Source organism: Lactuca serriola, chromosome 8, assembly GCF_051521515.1.
Source record: "Lactuca serriola cultivar US96UC23 chromosome 8, Lser_US96UC23_V15, whole genome shotgun sequence".
NCBI classification, from domain to species: domain Eukaryota; kingdom Viridiplantae; phylum Streptophyta; class Magnoliopsida; order Asterales; family Asteraceae; genus Lactuca; species Lactuca serriola.
In genome coordinates, this window is record NC_136415.1 from 309193711 (window position 1) to 309215726 (window position 22016).

Below are 22016 nucleotides of genomic sequence, written 5' to 3' on the forward strand. Positions count from 1 at the left end.
ACATCGGCAGATGCGCCTAAAACGGAAGGTCATAAACCTGGCAGTCGCGCCTCATAGTGTATGACGTAATCCTGGCAGAGGCGCTTAAAGGATGATGTTGGTAGATGCGCCTTATGTAGCAAAAGATTTTTGTGCCAATTCCTTAGGTCAATCCTTAGGAATGAATGAATGACGGGTAGTTGAATTCTTAGGGTAAAATCCTAAGAAATAAAGAAGATAATGGGGATGGGTAATTGGGTTGATTGTTTGATGATTAAATATAATAAATAATAATTATATTATTGTGGGTTGAAAACTCTATACGCTCACCAGACTTCCAAGCCTGACCCACTCAGTTTTCTTTGTACCCATTTCACTGAGAGATTAAAAGAGATGTAAATCACTAGTGTAAATGAATATATGATATGTTTATGCTTATGTGTCTGTATCGGAACATGACATCCCGAGGTTTTATTATTAAATAAAAATACATTCTCTTTGAGAAATGTTTTGATAAGTTATTATCATATCTTGTTTTGGGAACAAATTCTGCAACCGTTTTCTTTAAACGATTACTCTGGTTTATAAAACAAAGCATAAACAAATCGGTCTTTTCTGGCCGTGAAATTGGGGATGTCACAGTATATCTTCAACTACTTCTCTTTCTCTATAATCCTCTTGAGAAACTCCATCTTTGTTTCATTAGTCTTTGGAACCATAAAATTCTGATGAGCTGGCTTCTTTAAAAAGACCTCCAACTCTTCCAAATATCCTATTGAACCTTCTTCAAAACCCGGGAAAGTAGACACAATTGCCATGCAATATTCTATTGTTGGTGAGTGTGTGGTTTGTCTTGAGGGATGAGTGATCCTTGTTAACAAAACATCAAAAACAGTGTCCAGTTTCTCTTTATAGGACGAGTTTACAGTACTTATTCCTTTAAATTTTCTTTTGTTGTCGCGCCTGGGAGTTAACTTATTTCCCCTCCCTTTCTTACTAGAACTATCATATGTGAGAAAAGGATCAACATCATCAAATAAGAGGACTTCATTAGTAACTTCTTTTCTATCCATAATATCCACAAACTGTACATTATCCGGAGTGCCACTGTCGTAAAATTCGCAAGGTACCTTAGCCTTGTCTCCAACAGCTACGGTATCCCGAAATAAAGCCTCTTAATATGTCTGATATACCTCCAAATTCTTATCCTTAACTTAGCATACTATTTATCTTCCTATATGTACAAAATGAGAATGTCACAAAAAAACACAATACAAATAATAAATTGCTAGATAAAATTTATAATTATTACCTTTATTTTCTCATCCTACCATTCCTTTGATGTTGAGATTATATTTCTTACGGGATCAATTGAAAGTACCATTTCTAGTATTGTTAAACGGTCATAATATTTAAACTCATTTTGCATAATGTCCCATTTGTTTTTCATTTGATTTATGTCCAAATCTTTACCTATTCATTCCAAAAGCCTCTTACATATATTTTGGCATGCAGTCTTATTGAAATAAGTACCCTCTATTCCCGTTTTTTATCTCGTTCATACATTCCTCAAGAAACATCTTGAATGTATGAGGATCCCAATTAATTCTATTTGTAACTTTCAGTTTGGGTGCATTAATACCCACATCATGAACATTGATAGTGTCCATTACCTATATTAAATCATGGTAATGAATGAAGAAAATTCTGAATTTTCACCCTAATGTTGAATCAAAACACGTAGAGGAATTTGTAAATGCAAACAAGAATCACTACCATCAATAGGAGCAAATAACAACAAGAATCAACGATGAAGAAAAAAAAGGCATCACAGGGGCAATTTTTCTGTAGCAACAAACAGGTAGAAGGAAAAGAAAAAGAAACACGCATATGAATTTGTAAATGCCAACAAAAATCACTAACATCAATAGCAGCAAATAACAACAATAATCAATGATGAAGAAAAAAAGATGCATCAGTGGCTTCCTCGTCAATTTATGCATGACGAAAAAAATGTATACAAGATGGAAAAAAATAAAGAAAACGCAAATGTGATCGTCAATGGCTTCCAGGTCGTCGATGGCTTCCAGGGTCGATGGCATGTCGAGAAGTAATAGCGAACGACAGAAGAATTGTGAAGCTAATTAATCGAGAAAGGGTTTATAGGTTTATGTATCGTTTTTTTTAAGGGTAATTCGGTAAATTCTCAAATCCCTTAAAATAAGCAATAAGTAATAAACATCTTCTACTTATTAAAATCAGTTTATTCCTACGACAATAAGCTGATTTTTAAGGATTCTTATCTAAACAATTAAACTTAGCTTATTGTGGTGGGAATAAACAATAAACAAATTTTCGAACACCATCTTTTTTCCCTATCCAAACACCCTCAAACTTAGCTTACTGGGTTGGGGGATGGAGAGTGTTTAGATAGGAAATAAGAGTGATGGGTATGGACACTCTGATAACGGCGTTTTTGTGTGCCACCTAAGCACCAAAAGTTTTCTTAATCTCCACCTTTATTTGTTGGGGGTGGTGTTCAATTTCCTCAACGCCGTTGAGGTGAAGAAATGCAGAAAAAGAGAAAGTCATTCATTGGCTGGAAATGGGCGTTTCAACTCGTTTTCGTGGCCACGAGATTCAACCTACGAGATGCAACGAGTTAGGGGGGCGGTGTTCCCCTCGTTTAAGACGGCGTTGAGCCGTGCCACGTCACACACTCACACTCGTCTCTTCTCGTTGAGGCTCATACCGGATGCTCTGAGCAATATCCAAACACTTTAAAAGGGTATTCGGTAAATTTAACACCTTTTTTTTTATTTTATTATTATTATTATTATGTATCCAAACACACCCTCCAACTAGGGGTGTGCAAAAAACCGCACAAACCGCCCACACCGCACCAAACCGCACCGCATAATGCGGTTTAGAATTTCGTGATGCGGTTTGTGGTTCATCATTTTATCAAACCGCACTATGCGGTATGGTTTGTGGTTTGTATTTATAAAACCGCGGTTCAAACCGCACCGCACCGCATTTTATATATATACTTTTTTTTCTTTACTTTATTATAATTTCAAATCACGATTTAGAAACGATGTATTTAAATATATTTCTTACAATAACCAAATATCTATAATGTAACATTAAAACACTATTAGATGAAGATCCAACGATTTATAAGAATATAGCAACTATAACGGTAATATAGAGCAATAACAATGACATTTACAAAACTATACTAGCATGAATCACAATTTATTACAAACGATTTAACTTAAAAATTGTATTTGTTTTTATAAAATAAAAGCAATCAATTTTTTTAACCGGGTCAGTTTTTTGGTTTTTTGATAGATTTAATGTTGAACAACTCATTAAACCGCACAAACCGCAACCAAACCGCATAAACCGCCCGCAACAAACCGCACCGCATAACGCGGTTTTGAACATCTATGGTGCGGTTTGCGGTTTCTAAAATATTCAAACCGCATATGCGGTGCGGTTTGCGATTTTGATTCTAAACCGCACCAAACCGCACTGCACACATCCCTGCCTCCAACCCTGGACACCCTTTTTTTATTATTATTATTATTATTATTATTATTATTATTATTATTATGTATCCAAACACCCTCCAACCCTCAAGAAGGTTATTTTTTGAAATAGTGAAAAGTTAAAATGGTTTTATACGGGTTTTCCTTTGCAAAACGGCAAATATCAATCCCTTATTTGCAGAACGGAGAGCATCGTTGTGTCCTTGTGTGTGAGTGTGTGTATATCCAAAACTACGCAGACCCTGCAAAATCCGTTTGATAATTGAATCCCTCGCAGCTCATCTTCTCAAATTCATCTACCAACAATGAACAATGGAGTACTCTTAAAACCGAATACTCTGTTCCAAATCCCCATCTCACCCACTTCCCCTCTTCTTCATTCCAACAAAACCCACCATTCTTTCTTCTCAATTCAACTTCCCAAACACAAGTTACTCTCGTTTCATGTCAAATTATCATCAGGATTTCCTGTTTTTGCCTCAAAAACCTCAATAAAAGTCGAAACTAGCATTCCTGAAACGGAGAATTCCGATTTCGAAGATGAATTTGATGAGCAATTCGAAGAAGACGACGAAGATGAAGTCGAAGACGAAGATGAAGAGATTTTTGTTCCGTTGAAGAACATGAGGCAATGGACCCGGAATAAACCACAAGGGTTTGGTGAAGGGAAAGAATACGATACGAGCGTTGAAGATAAATTACTCGAAGAATTGGAGCAGAGTAGGGTTGCTCAGCTTGCAAATGTCACTAACCTCAAGAAAAACCCCGAAGATGGAAACCCTAATTCTAAAAAAGAAAAGCTTCTGAAACAGAAAGGTTATTATTCTCACTTGCTCTTGAATCTCCTCTTCCTCAAACCCCATAATTGCATAAAAACATAATCCCTTCATTGCAGGATATGCTTTTGACTTTAATACACATTTTGTCAAAAAGATTGAATTTTTATATTCAATCTTGATTTTGTTATCTTCTTTTTCAGTCCCTGAAGCCATTCCAAATGGAACCCGTGTGCGATTGATTAATCTTCCAAAGAAAAAGAACATTCATAGAGATTTACAAGCAGCTTTTAAACCGTTTTCTGGAATCATAAACATAATTCCAGCTGTTTTGGGGAACGAAAAGACCAGAGAACCTGTTTGCAAAGGCTTTGCTTTTGTTGATTTCAAATCAGAGAAAGAGGCCAATAGGTACTTTACTTACAATAAAATCAAAGAATTTGGACCTCAAATGTCAAACTTTTGAATCCTAAATTATGTGTTTCAACCTTTTGACAGATTTGTGGACATTATTTCAACTGAGCCCATTACTTTTGGGAAGGTTGAGAAGCAAATCAGATGTGAGATAATGAAATCAAGCTCTCCAAATCCACCTTCCATTAAAGCACCTGTTCATGGAACAAAAAACTCTCTTCCAATTACAAATCCCAGTGCCCTACTCCCCTCTTCAAATCCTGTGACTGAAACACTATTGGATTCATACGTGGAGGATGCTGCTTTTGATACGTTCAAGAACATTGATGAAAATGAAGATGAATTTGTGAAATTTGATAACGTGATTCAAGAAAAAGAAAAGGAGATGGTTTCAGAGCCATTGAAGAAAGTTGGAGAAAAGGAGAAGAAGAAGAAAAAGAAGATGAAGACAGTTAAAAAGAAAGTAGAGAATGTAACAAAACAGAATATTCCTGGATCTGCAAACAGGTTGAAGATGAAGGAGAAGGCTTTGCTTTCTGGTGTTTTCTCAAAATATGGTGGCAAATCTGCCATGGTTGCTAAAGGAACAGAGGTTGAATGAGAGATTTTGTTGTTTTTGTAATTTTTTGTTTAGAAGAATGAGACTAAGTGTTTTTGTAGTTAGAGTTATTAGTTTTTGATCTTCCATGTTTATGTTGCAAGGTTTTACCTCAAAGTTTATATATTTTGTATTTGAGTAAATTACACGAATGGTCCCTATGGTTTGGGGTAATTTGTGCGTTTGGTCCCTAACTTATTTATTTTTACTCGGAAAGTCCTTGTTGTTTGTTTTTGTTACGCGCTTGGTCCCTACTATTTGTTTTTGTTATGCGTTTGGTCCTTGTCTTACAAAAAAAAAACTATTATTTAAATAGGAAAATATAGTGGGGTCGGTAAGGTGAAGGGTGGAGTTGGAGGTGTGTTTATCTAAATAAATTAAAAAATCAAGGGAAAAATAGTTTTTTTTAGATAAGACAGGGACCAAATGCGTAACAAAAACAAACAGTAGGAATCTTCCGAGTTAAAAAAATAAGTTAGGGACCAAACACGTAAATTACCCTAAACCCTAAACCATAGGGACCATTCGTGTAATTTACTATTTATATTTTTAATCGTCAGTTAAAAGGTTTATCTCCTAGTCAATGGAAGATCAATCAATATACACATTCAATCCTAATACCTTTATATTTATAGCCATTGTTTATGTATGACTATGTATGTGTGTTTAGATTATCCATTAAATTTTTTTTCCCAATAATATTTGTGTGTTTCAAAGTATGTTGTTATTTTTAGATAAAAATTAAAGTATATTGCTATTATTGTTTTCATGGAAAGTAGGTTGATATTAAAATATATTGGTATTGCTGTTTATGTGAGTTATATGGCTTCTTCAATGTTTATGTGTGTTATTATAAAAAAACTGTATTTTGTTATTTGTCAAGTAGGTCATGTAAATTATTTAACTAGGTTATAACCCGTGTGTTACACGGTTAACAAAATAAAATAAGATAAGATAAGAAAAATGTAATCATTAATCATAAATTATAAAGTTACTTTTATATAACATTTGATACTTGTTTAAATGTTCTTTGAAATTTTGAATTGGATTCTTTAATATGTTATGAATCCGATGCTTATTCAGCATATTACATTTGAGTTGAATAAATTCATAAAAATATGAAACATGATTGTGTAAATATTCATTTATCCCTTCTAAGTGAATCAAAAATGAAAATGTAGGTGTAGAAATGTTATTTTTCTATTGATTATTAGACGGAAGGTGCTTACAAAAGCATAACTTGTAATTGTATAACTTGAAACCAATATCATTTTTTAAACACAATTCAAATAATATAATATAAACTAACGTCTTTCAATACAAATTCTCAACAATTTTAAACAACTTCCAACATCATCTCAAAAGAATAAAAAATGAAAAAGTTTCCTTTCTTCAATATCATCTCAAAAGAGAGGAAAAATGAGTCTTAATTAAAAGAGAAAGAGGAAAATGTTAGAAGAAGAACAAAGGGCTTTATTGCTTATCCCTTTAGAGTGTTGATGTCAATTTTGATAATTTTACCCCTAACCAACATAGTATATTAAAGAGAACGCAAATCGGATACCTGAGAAGAATCAAAATACAATGGTTAAAAAGGAAAAAAAAGTTAAAATTATAAAATAAATGAATAAAATCAGAGATTATATATGATTTGGATTTTCTTTTGCGGTTCCAAAATTATTTCTTCTTATGTAAAAAAAGAATTATGGTTGTAATTAGGGATTATAGATATTGCATGTGATCAACTTGGTAGTTCACCTTAAAATTGCAAAATTACTATTTTGAACATCAAATGTCTTTGATCCATTTATCTCAAATTTATTTTGGGGTTTTTATTTTGCAAAATCATATTTCTAGCAAGAAATTTCTCTTAAAAGAATATAACCTTGACTCTACAACGAATCAAATTGGGTATTATTTTCATGCAAGTTCATAAGGGTAAAACAGTCATATTATCATCCCCAAATCAAAGAGAAGTTAAGAGTTGTGGAACTTAGGACCGAAGTTAATTTATTGTTAGATTCATGTCTTTTATACATAATTCATTTTATCATCGAGTCATTGGACAAGATTACCAGAACGTCTAGTGTCATGGACTTTTGAGCAATATCCTTTAATCTTTTGTTGTTTGACAATATATTCACTTCACCCCTTTCCACACGCCTTCAAAATCTTCTACCAATACAATGGAAGATAAAATTAGAAATAATATACTGTAAAATATGATAAGAGAGAAAATATATATTGCATATAACACAGAAGATTTCCATTCCATCTTCAAGCCATTTATGATTAAAGATGATTATAGTAAATCAAAAACTTCATACCTTCAAATTTGATTCTAATCATTATAGAAAGGAAAACAATAATGTTTATTGTCAACCATGCTTGCTTGATGGATTGTTGTCCTAAAATCTTAAGAACCAAATAAAAACAAAAAAATATTTTTTAAATTTGGATTCATGAGATGAATAATTAATTAATTTTCATAAAACGTTGAATGGAATGTACAATTGTTCAACTCTTGCAATAAAATTTTACTATGGCATTCCATCAAACACCTTGTATGCATTCTAACGAATATTAACTCTCATCTCCTTATTATCGGTTGCCTATTACCATTTATAAACCATTCAAGCTAATAGTTATATTAAAGTACTGTGAATCAACTTTATTTATTGAAATGTGATTCAAATTAAACTTAACGAATAAATAATAAATAATTTTTTCTAGATTAAGGAAGCAAAAAAATATGGATGAAATTTAGGAATAAGCACCTAGTAACATCGATGATATTCAACTAAGGAGGACCTGCAAACTCATTGCATGATTTTTTTTAGAGATTTAGAAAAAAAAAAAAAAAGGTAGTATCTTCCAATGGGGTAAGGCGTCCACATTTAAAGTACCACACACACACAATACAACAACACAAAAATATTTACCTGATGGTATGAATCTTCAAATCTCATAGAAGGATAAATATTAAAATCGATGCAAAAGTTAAAAGCATGTAGGCTGCTAGAAACCGAGTGCAGACGAATGTTCAAATCACAAATTACCGAAGCATATAAGAAGGGGAGTAATTGGGTCATCAGTTTAAATTTTTTGAAAAGATTACGTTTGCTGATTTATTGCCTAGAATATTGCTAATTTATTGAAATCAGAATAGTTTCCGATTTAAAAATTGATTTTCAGCAATGTTTTTGGATGAAGAAAAAAGCAGGAAATAGAGTCAAGGGCTTCGGAGAATATGACACGTGGCATGAGATTGTTTTTAAAAGAGGACATGTGGCTGGTTTAAGAGTCTTTTATTAGAGATAGGAGAAATTAAATATCATCCTACTTTTTGTTCCTACTTTTCTTCCTACCTATTTAAGATGATGACAAGTGTACAAATTCAAAATCTCAATCAAATTTAAATTAAATTTAATGACATTTGTCACCATCTAAAATAGGTAGGAGGATATTAGGAACAAAAAGTAGGAGACTATTTAATTTCTCCTATCGAGAAATTAAATATCATCCTACTTTTTGTTCCTACTTTTCTTCCTACCTATTTAAGATGATGACAAGTGTACTAAATAATTTTAAAGTAAAAACTTATATGCATGACTTTTGAACTTAAAAGGTTTTGAATTTTAGTCATTATAAATAACTGAATCTGTATACAAAAAGATATTTCATCCTACATAATTGAAAGCACGATCCTAACTTTAAAAATCATATCTTAAAAAAAAAAAAAAAAAAAAAAAAAAAAAAAAGAAAAAATACCTACTGATCCTAACTTTTTCAACTTTATTTCAGGATATGTTTATAAAAATCAATAATGTTTTTTTTTATTATTATCTCTTCCATTTAAACCATCATGTTATGTGATTTACCTCATGTCAAGGAAGTTGTATACCATGCGAATTTTGAGCTTATTTATGATCATAGCATGTTAAAATAAGTCTTATTTTATTATATATATAATAGTCATTTTAGATGATTTTGATCGAATACAATACCGATTATAAAATTGAATTATCTCAATTATAATTTACATGGTTGAATAATTTATATTATGGGGTGTTTGGGATTGTTTATTCAAAATAGTTTATGCTTTTTGTAGAAAAAAAAAATTATTAGGTTGCATTTCAAAAGGTAACGTAAAATGACCAAAAATGACACCTTATATATTACTGTTTCTTTAAAGGATAAAATTGTAATTTAGTTTTTATTTTTTTAATAAGGAGTTTCTAATAAGTTAAAAAAAACAACCTAACAAAAATGCTTATCTCATATAGATACCATACCGGAATAATCTTTTTTTTTTTTTGGTAGCTTAAACACTACTATATACTTATTACCTGTGTTATATAGGAATAAGTTGATAAGCACATTTACTAAGCAATTAGAAACACCTCCTATATACTACAGCTTAATCTCCAAAATGGACGAAATATTGTTACGAAGCGACTTTTATAAGAAGTATGGATGAGCAAAAACCAGACCGAAAACCGAAAACCAAAAAAAACCGACATAATCGAAACCGAAAAAACAAAACCAAAGCAATAACCGACGGTTTAGGTTTGAATTTTACAAAAAACGAAAAACAACGGTTGGTTCAGTTTTGATGTAAAAAACCGCCCATAAAAACCGAACCGAACCACATATATATTATTTATTATATTTTAAACTTTAGTTTTAGACTTTAGACTTTATCTTTTTTATTACTTTATGTTTATTTTTAACAAACTTTAGTGGTGTTAAACTTTGATCTTTTGAACACTTTTATGCTTTTAAAATACTAGAATCCGTACTATTTATTTTAATATATTTAAAGTAGATACAATATTATTTATCGTAATGTACTTTCACTGGGTGTGAACCAAAAAACTAGAAAAAAAACAAGAACTCATAAACCCATGGTTTAAAACCAAAAACCCATAAACCCAACCCGGAAAACCGAACCATACAAAAACCAAACCTATATTGGTTTAAAACCCGAAAAACCGATTTTCTACGTTTTGGTTTTGTTTTAGCAAAAAACCAACCCAAACCGACCCATGTTCATCTTTAATAAGAAGGATTAATATGGTAAATGGATAATAAACTATTTATTCTGTTTATGTAAAAGGTAACATAGCAAGTAAATATTTTATTCTTAAGAACTTTATTTAAAATGCTATTTTATGTTAGGCACCTAAAGGTCATTATGTACCAGATCTAATAAATGAAAATCAATTTTGTCAAATATCATATTTTCATTAAATTTGACACATGTCATTTTATAAGAATTTTTAAATTATTTCTTTTCCACTTGTCATTTTTTTAAATTGTTCATTTTTCTTAAATTTAAAATCCACATTTTAATGAGATTTATATATGTAAAGTAGATCATTCTATTAAATTTCATAATAAATGTTCTACAACCTTTATTACTTACTTTATTTATTATATTCTTTGTATTTATGTAAAATTATTACTTTAAAAAATATGTAATTCTTCTAATTTTATATTAAACTTTTTTATAAACCCGTGTAATACACGCGTCTCACACCTAATTAATTAACATACGACAATGTTATGGAATAGCCGATCACTTATCACCGCTATTTGGACTTGGAAAAATTAGGATGTTTTAAATAAAAATTTAAAAATAATAAAGCCTTTGGGCCGGGACTATGAATTATGAATCCTGATTTATTCCATGATACTTTTAATCCATGCACGAAAAAGGAGTTTATGGACGAATATAAATAATACTTCCATTTAATTTTCTAGGTATTTAATTACGTTACGAGAGGAAAATCCCACGTTTGGAAACTCCAAACCACGCACGACCCACAACCTACGGCGCTGCTTCTTCAGCCGTTCGACAACGCTTATTCAGCCGGCATTGCTTCATTCGCTTATTCTTCAACCCACTCGAAAACGGTAACTCTAAATTTGATCTTATATTCTGATTCTGTTAATTAATATGTATGATGTCTGTTGTTTTTTTTTTTATTATGTTGTGCCTCAAGAACGAAAACTATATCTTTAGTTAACTTTCATCCCAGAGTACGTAATTAAACCAACAAATTGTTTAGTTCCTTCATAGTCACGTAACTTCATGAAAGTGCATATGAATCATTAATAATTTAATATTCACTTGATTATTATATGACAAAGACATGTTTCATCTTATAGAGAACACATAACCAAGAACATGTAATTATTGAGAAAATTAGGATAAACATATTTGGAAATAATTATCAATTGAGTTAGAAGTTAAAACTCCATTACATTTATGTTGAACTATTTTGATTCTGTCGAATTTCACAATAGTTGCCCCATTGTTGATATATACATAAGATTAACCATAATAACATCGTTAGAAAAATATAACATGCATATGGGAAACAGTTTAGAAAGAATATTTTACTTTTATTTATGAAATTCTAGTGATATCCAAACTAATGATTACCTCATAACATAAACAACATTATTCAAAAGTTCAGCAATTGCTGCCATAAAAAGCAACTACAACTGTGAGTATTATCACCTATCTTTATTGGTTTACTAGTTAAAAGCTTCAAGTTGCAATGTCCTAATATTGGGAATACATGAGTCTTATTAAATTTTCTTTATAAAAAGAAACTATTGCTTCTTAATTTTCTCAAATCCCAAAAAGAAGAGAATAATCCATACGGATATATGTATCCACATTTACGGTGAACTTTTTTGAACTCTATAAACAATTGTAGATGTAGTTGGGACAATCTTATTTAGTCAAAGATTTGATGTACTTGGGATGATACATTCTTGGTTGTGTGAGTAGTTTACATAATGGAAACTTTTAATATGATGAGTTCAGAAATTTAAAGAGTCGGTGTAACTGATTCCGGTTTCAGTTCCATCAAATTTCGAGTCTGATTATGTTAAAACCATGGGTTTAACCTGTTGATTTTGATTTTATTAAAACCATGTGTCTATGTAAGGTCTGATTTTTTGTTAAAATTGATTCAACAGAGGAAATGGAATCATTACATTGTATGAGGACAATCTCTATTTAGCTAACTCCAAATTTGAATCCTATAATAAATTACTAAAAAGTTTATTACACTAAAAGAGTAAAAGATATATAGTATCAATTCAAGATTCAAGGAAAGACAAATATGTCATGTTGCAATGTGATTGAAAGAGTTCCTATCGAGATCCATTAAGATTTGATATACATTAGTTTGAAGTTTTTTTGTTAAGTGAACGATTGTGTAATAATCTAATTAATATTTTCTCTAACAGATTGGTGGTGTAAAAATGCCTAAGGAAGAAAAAAGTTAAATGCTAAAATGAGGGGTATAAATGTTAAAAAAACCAGACCATGGTTGTATATGCAATGAGCAAAGAAAAAAAAGATACAAGTGTCATTTTTTTTATTTTTATAAATTACTCCCTCCGTCCCAATATTATAGTCCATCTTTCCTTTTTGGTTTGTCCCAAAATAATAGTCCATTTCTAAAAATAAGTAACATTTTTACCAAAATACCCCTTATTATTAGTTAACCAACTAAGCATTTAATGGAACATTAAATGCAAAGTAATGACAAAACTGTCATTTTATTATATAAAGTTAGTGGTAATTAATGCTTTCCTTAATCTTTGTGTTTTTTGTCTGTGGACAATAATATTGGGACGGAAAGAGTAATAAATTAAAATAAAATGAGGTTTGATAAATATAACTTTTTGGAAACCTGATTGTGCGTTTGTTTTAAACAAAATTTAAAATTTATTTCTCTTAAATTAATAAGGGTACAATTATCTCTATATAATATTTTCAACACCTATAAATTAAATCGGATTTCTTTACCCAAAACTAATACTATTTGATTACTTTTTTTGTTTAGACCTAATTGGAAATACTTTTAAGTTTCAACGTCGTCTTTTTTTATTCTCTGCTTACACGATGACTCGACGACCCCCATTGACCGGTAAATCACATCTCTTTTCCTACTGTTGAGTGATGAATTATGAGTTTGTAATTAAAGTATTATAAGCTTTTTTTTAATAAATAATAGTAATTAAAATACACGTGGCTGAATTTTTATATTCAATCTTGATTTTTCTTATATTCTTTTTCAGTACCTGAAGCCATTCCAAATGGAATTCGTGTACGTTTGAATAACCTTCCAAAGAAAAAGAACATTCATAGAGATTTAAAAGAGGCTTTTAAATCATTTTCTGAAATTATAAACATAATTCCAGCTGTTATGGGGAACAAAAATACTAGGGAACGCATTTGCAAAGGCTTTGCTTTTGTTGATTTCAAATCAGAGAAAGAGGCCAATAGGTACTTTACTTATAACTTATAAGACTAAATTATATAAATGGTTGTTTAGGCTAATTTATATGTTTGGTTCCTAATTTATTTTTTTAATTTGGAAGGTCCCTACAGTGTGTTTTTGTTGTGCGTTTGGTTAATGTCTTACCTAAAAAGACTATTTTGCTCTTGATTTTTTAATTTATTTAAATAAAGTGGAGTAGGTAAGGTGAGGTGGAAGTGAGGTTGAGTGTGTGTTTATTTAAATAAATTAAAAAATCAACGGTAAAATAGTCTATATAGGTAAGATAGGGACCTAGCGCACAACAAAAACAAACAGTAGGAACCTTTCGAGTTAAAAAAATAATTTAGAGACCAAACGTGTAAATTAACCCAAACCATAGGGACCATTCGTGTAATTTAGTCTACTTATAATAAAATCAAAGACTTTCGAGTAAATCTTGAAATAAAAAAACTAGTGATTTTGACCTCAAATGTCAAACTTTTGAAAATCCTAAATTATGTGTTTCGACTTTTGATAGATTTGTGGACATTATTTCAACTGAGCCCATTACTTTTGGGAAGGTTGAGAAGCAAATCAGATGTGAGATAATGAAGTCAAGCTCTCCAAATCCACCTTCCATTAAAGCACCTGTTCATGGAACAAAAAACTCTAATCCTGTGACTGAAATACTATTGGATTCATACGTGGAGGATGCTGCTTTTGATACGTTCAAGAACGTTGATGAAAATGGTGATGAATTTGATAATGTGATCGAAGAAAAAGATGAATCTGAAATGGAGTTTTCAGAGCCATTAAAAAAGAGAAGAAAGTTGGAGAAAAGGGGAAGAAGAAGAAGATGATGATAAAGAAGATGATGATAATGAAGATGAAGACAGTTAAAAAGAAAGTAAAGAAAATGAGAAGCTTGTGACCATTGTTTTTGTAGTTAAATTATACTAGTATTTTGATCCTCCATGTTTATGTTAACAATTTTGTTTTTTTATCGTGTGATAAACATATAAAGTTTATGTTTTTACTTTTTGTGGTCAAACAAACTCAAATATATATAAACAACTAGCAGTGGAATTGATACGGTACCAAGTTTTTTTCCTTCAAACCGTATACTGTATCAATTATAAATGGCACAAAGTTTTATCTACCAATATCGTACCAATGATACTTGGTAGCAACTTAGTTGGTTACCAACAAATTTGGTTGGTACATATTGGTATTGGTATATACATAAATATTTAAATAATATCTATATTTGAAGAGTTTAAGACTATAATCTATATAAGACTTCATATTATAATCATCACTGAATGGTTAGAAAGTTTTCCAAATATAAACGTGAGTTGGTTGTGGTCATTGCTTGTTTTAGTAAATCTTTTTAGTGTCATGTACCTTCCTTAACCTTGTGTTAATAATTTCTTTTACTATAATGTTTCGTTCAAAAAAGAATCAATATCAATTGAATTATATTAATAACTCAGAATATCACGGTTGTACCATACCAACCTATATATATATATATATATATATATATATATATATATATATATATATATATATATATATATAGGTTGGTATGGTACAACCGTGATATTCAAAATTTTATACCGTTACCGTACCGAGATTACTTAATTGACATGGTATTACCGGCCAAACATATTGGCTACCAAACATGTTGGCTACCGATTTTATTGGTTCGGTTGGTAACATGTTAATTGGTTCTCCGTAATATATTTTTGCCGACCCTACGGTATCATAGTCATTCATTTTGGCTGAATCCGATTTAAACAATTACAAAATTGAATGACCACTTTTACAACTTACATTATTGAATATATTATATATTACTGTGGGTTAAGCCCCCAAAATATCAATATGGGTGAAATAATGTTACAAAATGACTACCTAAAAAATTGATGTTGTAAATGGGTAACAAAGTATTATCAGAAGGTTAATAAGTGAATCTTTTGTTAATAAAAATACCCACAATTTAAATTAACAAATATTCCAATCGGTTACCTTGATACCTTATAACTTATAAGTTATTTTTTTCAAAAGACAAAACTGCAAAAATAGTCCATATGGTATGTATTTTTTTAGGGTTTTAGTCCAAACCACGACTTTTTTGGATTGGTGGTCATTTTGAGCTAGTTTTTTTGCGTTTTTGGTCCCTCAATAAACTGAAAAGACTATTATGCCCTTCTGGTATATTTTTTATGCATTTTCTATTTAATTTAAATGAAAAATAAAATAATTAACTAATTTGGGACCCACATCTCTCACACTCTCTCTCTCTCTCACACACACATACACACACTTCCCCAACTTATTCTTCTTCATCTTCTTATTCCTCACTTGCACTCTCTACCCATCCAGATGTGGTGCCTAATTTATTAAACCATGTTCCCAAATAAAAGACTGCTCCGATTCTTCTAAAACCCAGAAAACAAAATCGAGTGTGAGTATGTGTCTTTTAATTTTTCAGTGTGTGTGTATTAAGCCCAAATCAGTTGTGGGTGGTAGCATCAGTTTCCGAATTAGCTTGTGCAAATGAGCCTGTTTGAACACTAAGGTAATTTCTTCCATGAAACTATTAGCCTACTTGATTTCTGGGTCCAAAGCTTCAACCATGGAGTTCTCTTCGCTGAAATACCTCCATGATCATTCTGCTAGATTCATATCCCCATCTTCTTCCTGTGGTTCTTTTTCGGTTACCAATTCTAATAGCACTACACTGAAGCCATATACATCTATCCCCTCATTTACGGTTGTTGAGTTAGCATACTCTGCAATCAATCAGTATCTGGAGACAATCCTGCAAGATTCATACACCAAGATCTGAGATTTATTTTATTATACGAAAATCAAGAAATTGAAACATTTAGAAACTAACATGTAAGAAATTGATACAAGGGGAGGAAGGAGTAAGGGTCAGGGATGTTTGGGGCTCCTGTACTCGACAAAATAAACACGGTGCTGGTGGGTTTTTACCATGGCAGCGAGGAGTAGCGGAGGGAGCTGCTCTGATGGCCAGCAGCGATGGTTCTTGGTTGTAAGTGAAGAAGAAAGAAGGGGAAGGTTGGTCTGGTGAGGTATAAGAGAGCGAGAGAGAGAGAGAGAGAGAGAAAGAGAAAGAGAAAAAGAGATCTATTTTATATATATAGATACTTATAGGAAAATAAATATAATAAGGGCAATTTCGTCTTTTCAGTTTATTGAAGGACCAAAATCACAAGCAAACTATCTCAAAAGGACCATCAATCCAAAAAAGTCGTGGTTTGGACCAAAACCCCAAAAAAATACATATCACTTGGACCATTTTTGCAATTTTGTCATTTCAAAACAACCATATTTTGAAAAAGAAAATAAAAAGAAGATAAAATTGCAAAAATGGTCTCTGTGGTATGCATTTTTTTGGGGTTTCAATCCAAACCTCGACTTTTTTGGATTCATGGTCCTTTTGGCCTAGTTTGTACGCAAAATTGGTCCCCCGACTTAACTGTCGTTAAGTTTTTGCTGTTAACCTCCTCATGTACATCTCACATGAGGGTATATTTGTCTTTTCACTTCTAAATGACCATTTTTGCACCTAAAAAAATATATTTTTTTAAAAAGTAATACAATAATGAAAAAAATAAAAGATCTCTCGCTCTCTCTCTCTCTTTCCTTCTCTCTCTCTCTCTATCTTTCTCTTTCCTTCTATCTCTCTCTCTCTCTCTTAAAAAAGCACACAGACCCAGATGACGTTATGATGTTATCCATCCTCTTCATATACAAATCAGTTTTCACATTCATATACAAGGAGATGTAATAGTGTTTCTGTTTACATAAAACGTCTGTATAAAGATTTCTTAGCTGCCTATGTTCAAAACTAAACACCATGCCCACTATCAACTTCACTTTGAAGTATCTACTAGAAGACTGTGACAACCTGAAATTTTCATTCTGTATAAACTATATCACTTCAATAGAAGTTATAGCAGTCACAGTTAATTTTCAGACTTTTCGCGTAAGTTTGAGTAATTCAGGGTTTACACTTCAGGAAATATCAGGAGAGTGGGTGCACTAGGGTTTTGTGCAACACTGTTATTCCAACACTCTATTATATTAGAGATCATTACAGGAATAAAAATATTTTCTGCCAAAAATATCTCAGGACTATAAATAGAATTCTGAACCAAATTCATTCATTATTCACATTTCCAACTAGAGAAAAGCCATTTTCTCTCTCACGGATCTTCGGGTTTTTATCCCAAATTGTGAGTACCTCTTTCTAGTAGTGTTAGAAAGCTTTATATGTGTTAATAACATGATTTAGAAGGCTAAATCACTAGATCTAGGAGTTTACTCCCCAAGGTGTTCTTGGGCGGTAAACTCCCGAAACCGAGCCTAGCTTGTTCCTTGTGTTATGCTACTGCCTTAGACTCAATTGTAGGTGTATTAAGGACAAGAAAACAATCAAAGAACACAAACAAATGAGAGTTTACGGCCCAAGTGTATCTTAGGCCGTAAACTCCATAGAAATGGACCAAAGGGTGTTTTTAAGACACCTAAAGCCCTAGACCTTTACATGGAATTGTTTCCCACTTAATCTAAGGCCTTAAGCGCATCAAAATCACTTACCAAAGTGAGTTTACGGCCAAGACTTTGTTCTTGGGCCGTAAACATGAAAGAATGGCACCAAAGTGTGCCTAATGTCTTCATATGCTTGGAATAAAAACCTAGAACTTATACCACCTATGCTTGAGGCTTGAAAACAAAAAGAACACCATTCCAATGGAGTTTACGGCCGTAAACTCCAAAGGAAATGGCCTTAGGGCCGTAAACTCCTAATTGGAGTATTTTTAGACCTTAAGCCCTTTCGAGAATTGAACCACCAAGTTGGAATAATTCTAGGAATCATTTGGGACTTCAAAACAAACAATACCCCCATGGTTGGGAGTTTACGGCCGTAAACTCAAGAGTTTACAACCGTAAACTCCATGTGTGATGGTATATGGGGAGTAAACTCATATATGGGGTCCTTCGGAACCCTAAACACAAGTACCTTGTCCCACAATAGCTTAGATGCAATCCTTAGGGCTTAAAACACTTATATAAAGTGTTTATTATGTCTAGGATTGATGGGATTTGTACAAACAATCCTATGTGTGCATGCAACCCTAGAATTGGATCTATGTTTTTACTATTAGATACACAACATTATGAACACATAAAGAAACCCTAATTCTAGCATATAAGTAATCATATTAACATAAGAATAGGTTTATAATATTACCTTGATTGTTATGTAGCAATAACAATCCCAAATCTCCTTGTATTGACTTTGGAAGGCTTAGAGTCACAAGTGTCACTCCTCTAATGGTTCACAAACACCAAGAGCAAATGGAGAAGCAAGAGAGAGAGGGAAGAGGTATAAAATTCGTTTCTAGGAACCCTAGACAAGGCATGGACGAATTCTTATGGCCTTAGGGTTATTTATATAGGTGTAGAGATTAGGTTTCAGTCCTTATCCTTATCTAGTTGCTTGCCCACCAAGCAACCATAAGATAAGCCTTGAAAACCCTTATCTTTTATCCTTTGGACGATTTCAAGGATCCTTATCTCCTTGAATTCGTTCAACCCATATTTATTATAACCATTACCATATTTTTTAACTATCACATAATTACAATTCAGCCCCTCTAGTTTAATTAATTACATTTGATCACAAAATTAATTCTTAATTAATTATTGACCAATATTAATTAAACAAATATGATTTCTCCTTTAATATATTACTCTTATAAAATATTAATAAATCATAATAACCTCTCTCTCTTTATTTATTTCTCCAATCAAGTTGCTTTGGTGAAGGCAACCCAAAAGGACCATGCACCATCGGGTCAAGTACATACCAAAATAGTTATGGACTTAGACACTAATCCAACAAGGATGTCTTAACATTATCAATTAGTGATTTGAGAATAATTGAGTGCATATATGTGTGATTATATGTTCATTAGGATCGTAGTGTGTGTACAAGTCCTCGCTTGACACCTAGCAATCCTATACCGTTCAGTTCATCCCAATCACCAACTACAGGTGAGTTCATACCCCTAATCAAGGTTTTTAATGATTTTAAATGCTTTAAAAAGGGGGGGGGAATACAAGTAGAAACAAACATGTTATTTAATCATTGTTATGTATTTTATAACTGTGTTTGTCAGTTAACAGATTTCACATGCTACAAAATGTGATGCATGAAATGGTTTTAAATCTTAAAAACACATTGTTATCAAATGTTTTACCTTTGAAATGTATATTAAAATGACATCAAGTCATTGTTAATTATTGTTCAAAACCAATAAGATGTCTTACAAAACCATTTTACATTCTTGAACTAAACTATGCATATACACTTATATGCTTATATATGTATCGATGTTATAGTTTACACCTTTCATTTAGTTTCCCACACCCTTGAGTAGTAAGAGTGTATAAACCTACATGATCAACCAGTTATATTACAGTAAATTATCATAGGGATAATTTGAAGATATTAAACATTACTTCTATTACAAGTAATCAAACAAGAGTCAGTTCATTCATGAGTCTATACTAGTACATTACCTGATACATGAGTACTTACAGATGTTTACCTGATACATGAATATGTTTACATATACTTACCTGTTACATGGACACACATACATGAATACCATACAGGAACACTGTTACATAGGTGCATTATCCTGTATTCACTTACCTGGATGCTTGTACTTAGAACTACGAGGATGATTTATTAGTACTTACTGTGTAAATTATCTTTCCTATCCCGGTTCAATGGGATAGCTCGGCGGGACTTACCATTCCGAACCCCACTGATTAGCACCAGTGGTCGATGACCATCTACGGAGGTCTAAGGTTACTACTTATACTAGGTAGATCGATAACCGGGGCTAACCCCTCCACCCACCTGTTGCTGCTATAGAGGACAAGTGGACAATCTTCGATTGTTCATTAGGTTATATCTTTCGCTTATTGCGATGTTGTGTTACTCCTAGTACCCAGCGATGACACTTACATTATTACTTTTTCTGGACAATCTTCGGATGTTCATTAGGTTACATATTTCGCTTAATGTGATGTTGTGTTAGTCCTAGTACCCAGTGACAACACTTACAGTAGTACATTTTCCTGTTTACTTTATTTTGTGATACTTTCACATAAACGATGAGTTAGACTAAGTACTTTAGTACTAAACAATTAAAGGAAAACTATCATCTTACTTACAAAACACTCGGGTCTTGGTAGAAAACTGCATTGTTATAACAAAACATTCGGGTCTTGGTAGAAGACTACATTGTCACAACAAAATATTCGGGTCTTGGTAGAAGACTACATTGTCACAACAAAACATTCGGGTCTTGGTAGAAGACTACATTGTCATAACAAAACATTCGGGTATTGGTAGAAGACTACATTTCATACTTATAAAAATAAGGGATTTTCTAGGGATTTCATACTTACATCAACATTTTCATTTAAAGGTTTACATGGCCTTCATAATAGAGTTTCATAAGCAAGACAACGACACTTAATTACTTATGAATTCACCAGCTTTAAAGCTGATACTCGCTTTCAAAATAACTTGTATTCTCAGGTCAACAGTAGACAGGTACGGTGGCCAGGTTTTGAGAAGACGAAGCAGACAAGTCTCGTATTTTATTTTGTTTGTATATTTTTGGTGTCTTATTACAATGAAAGAACACACATGTATTAAACTTTACTTATAATGCAATGGATGATGTTGTTGCTTGTTTATTATATTACACTATTGTGATATTGTACATGACGTCCTCCACCCCTGAACGTTTCCACCGTTCGTGGTTTTGGGGTGTGACAAAGACCATGTGCAATCCAATTTCAATCATGAAGCAAAACTTATCTCAATAACCTTGCTCATGAGTTGAGCTATCAACCAATGCCTGCATATGCCTCCAACTTATCTCCTCTCTTGTCTCCCCATTTGCAGCCTTCCAAGCCCTAAAAACGATGTGAACATATGCCTCCAACATTGACTTCCTCCAGAAAGGAATTTGAGACCTAATCATTGCTAGTGATTCCTTCACAAGTTGTCTAGATAACCTAAATAAGAATGTTAAAACTCATATTTCTTGACCCATTTTCAAATACAATGGGGATATTAAGCATCTGATGAGCATTAATTTCAAGTCCTATATACTCTCATCCTCAAAATCAAACAACATGAATGCTTCATGAAGAGCAAACACTCTATGAACATTCACTTTGTTCTTCAAAGCAGAGAAAAAGGTGACTGAATCAGAAGTTTATCAAGGATCAAACCCTCGATTTGGAAGAATCAGAAGAAATCAATAGAATGAGAAAAAAT

General features: G+C 32.1%; 2 protein-coding genes across 2 annotated transcripts; both read left to right on the forward strand.

Annotated features, from left to right (window-relative positions):
* Positions 1-3684: 3684 nt before the first annotated feature.
* Positions 3685-5464, forward strand: LOC145069729 (uncharacterized). The gene is made up of 3 exons (XM_079016677.1): positions 3685-4349; positions 4513-4720; positions 4808-5464. The coding sequence occupies exons 1-3, from the start codon at positions 3839-3841 to the stop codon at positions 5322-5324; spliced, it is 1236 nt and encodes a 411-aa protein (XP_078872803.1). The 5' UTR covers positions 3685-3838; the 3' UTR covers positions 5325-5464.
* Positions 5465-13251: 7787 nt separating this feature from the next.
* Positions 13252-14686, forward strand: LOC145068240 (uncharacterized). Its single transcript, XM_079015201.1, has 3 exons — positions 13252-13276; positions 13428-13635; positions 14148-14686. The coding sequence occupies exons 1-3, from the start codon at positions 13252-13254 to the stop codon at positions 14467-14469; spliced, it is 555 nt and encodes a 184-aa protein (XP_078871327.1). The 3' UTR covers positions 14470-14686.
* The last annotated feature ends 7330 nt before the right edge of the window (positions 14687-22016 follow it).

Excerpts from the sequence above, each read along its gene's own strand:
- LOC145069729 (XM_079016677.1), top strand. The coding sequence starts at position 3,839 with ATGAACAATGGAGTACTCTTAAAACCGAATACTCTGTTCCAAATCCCC. Across the intron at positions 4,350-4,512 it reads AAAGCTTCTGAAACAGAAAG|TCCCTGAAGCCATTCCAAAT; the intron begins GTTATTATTCTC and ends CTTCTTTTTCAG. Across the intron at positions 4,721-4,807 it reads TCAGAGAAAGAGGCCAATAG|ATTTGTGGACATTATTTCAA; the intron begins GTACTTTACTTA and ends ACCTTTTGACAG.
- LOC145068240 (XM_079015201.1), top strand. The coding sequence starts at position 13,252 with ATGACTCGACGACCCCCATTGACCG. Across the intron at positions 13,277-13,427 it reads TCGACGACCCCCATTGACCG|TACCTGAAGCCATTCCAAAT; the intron begins GTAAATCACATC and ends ATTCTTTTTCAG. Across the intron at positions 13,636-14,147 it reads TCAGAGAAAGAGGCCAATAG|ATTTGTGGACATTATTTCAA; the intron begins GTACTTTACTTA and ends GACTTTTGATAG.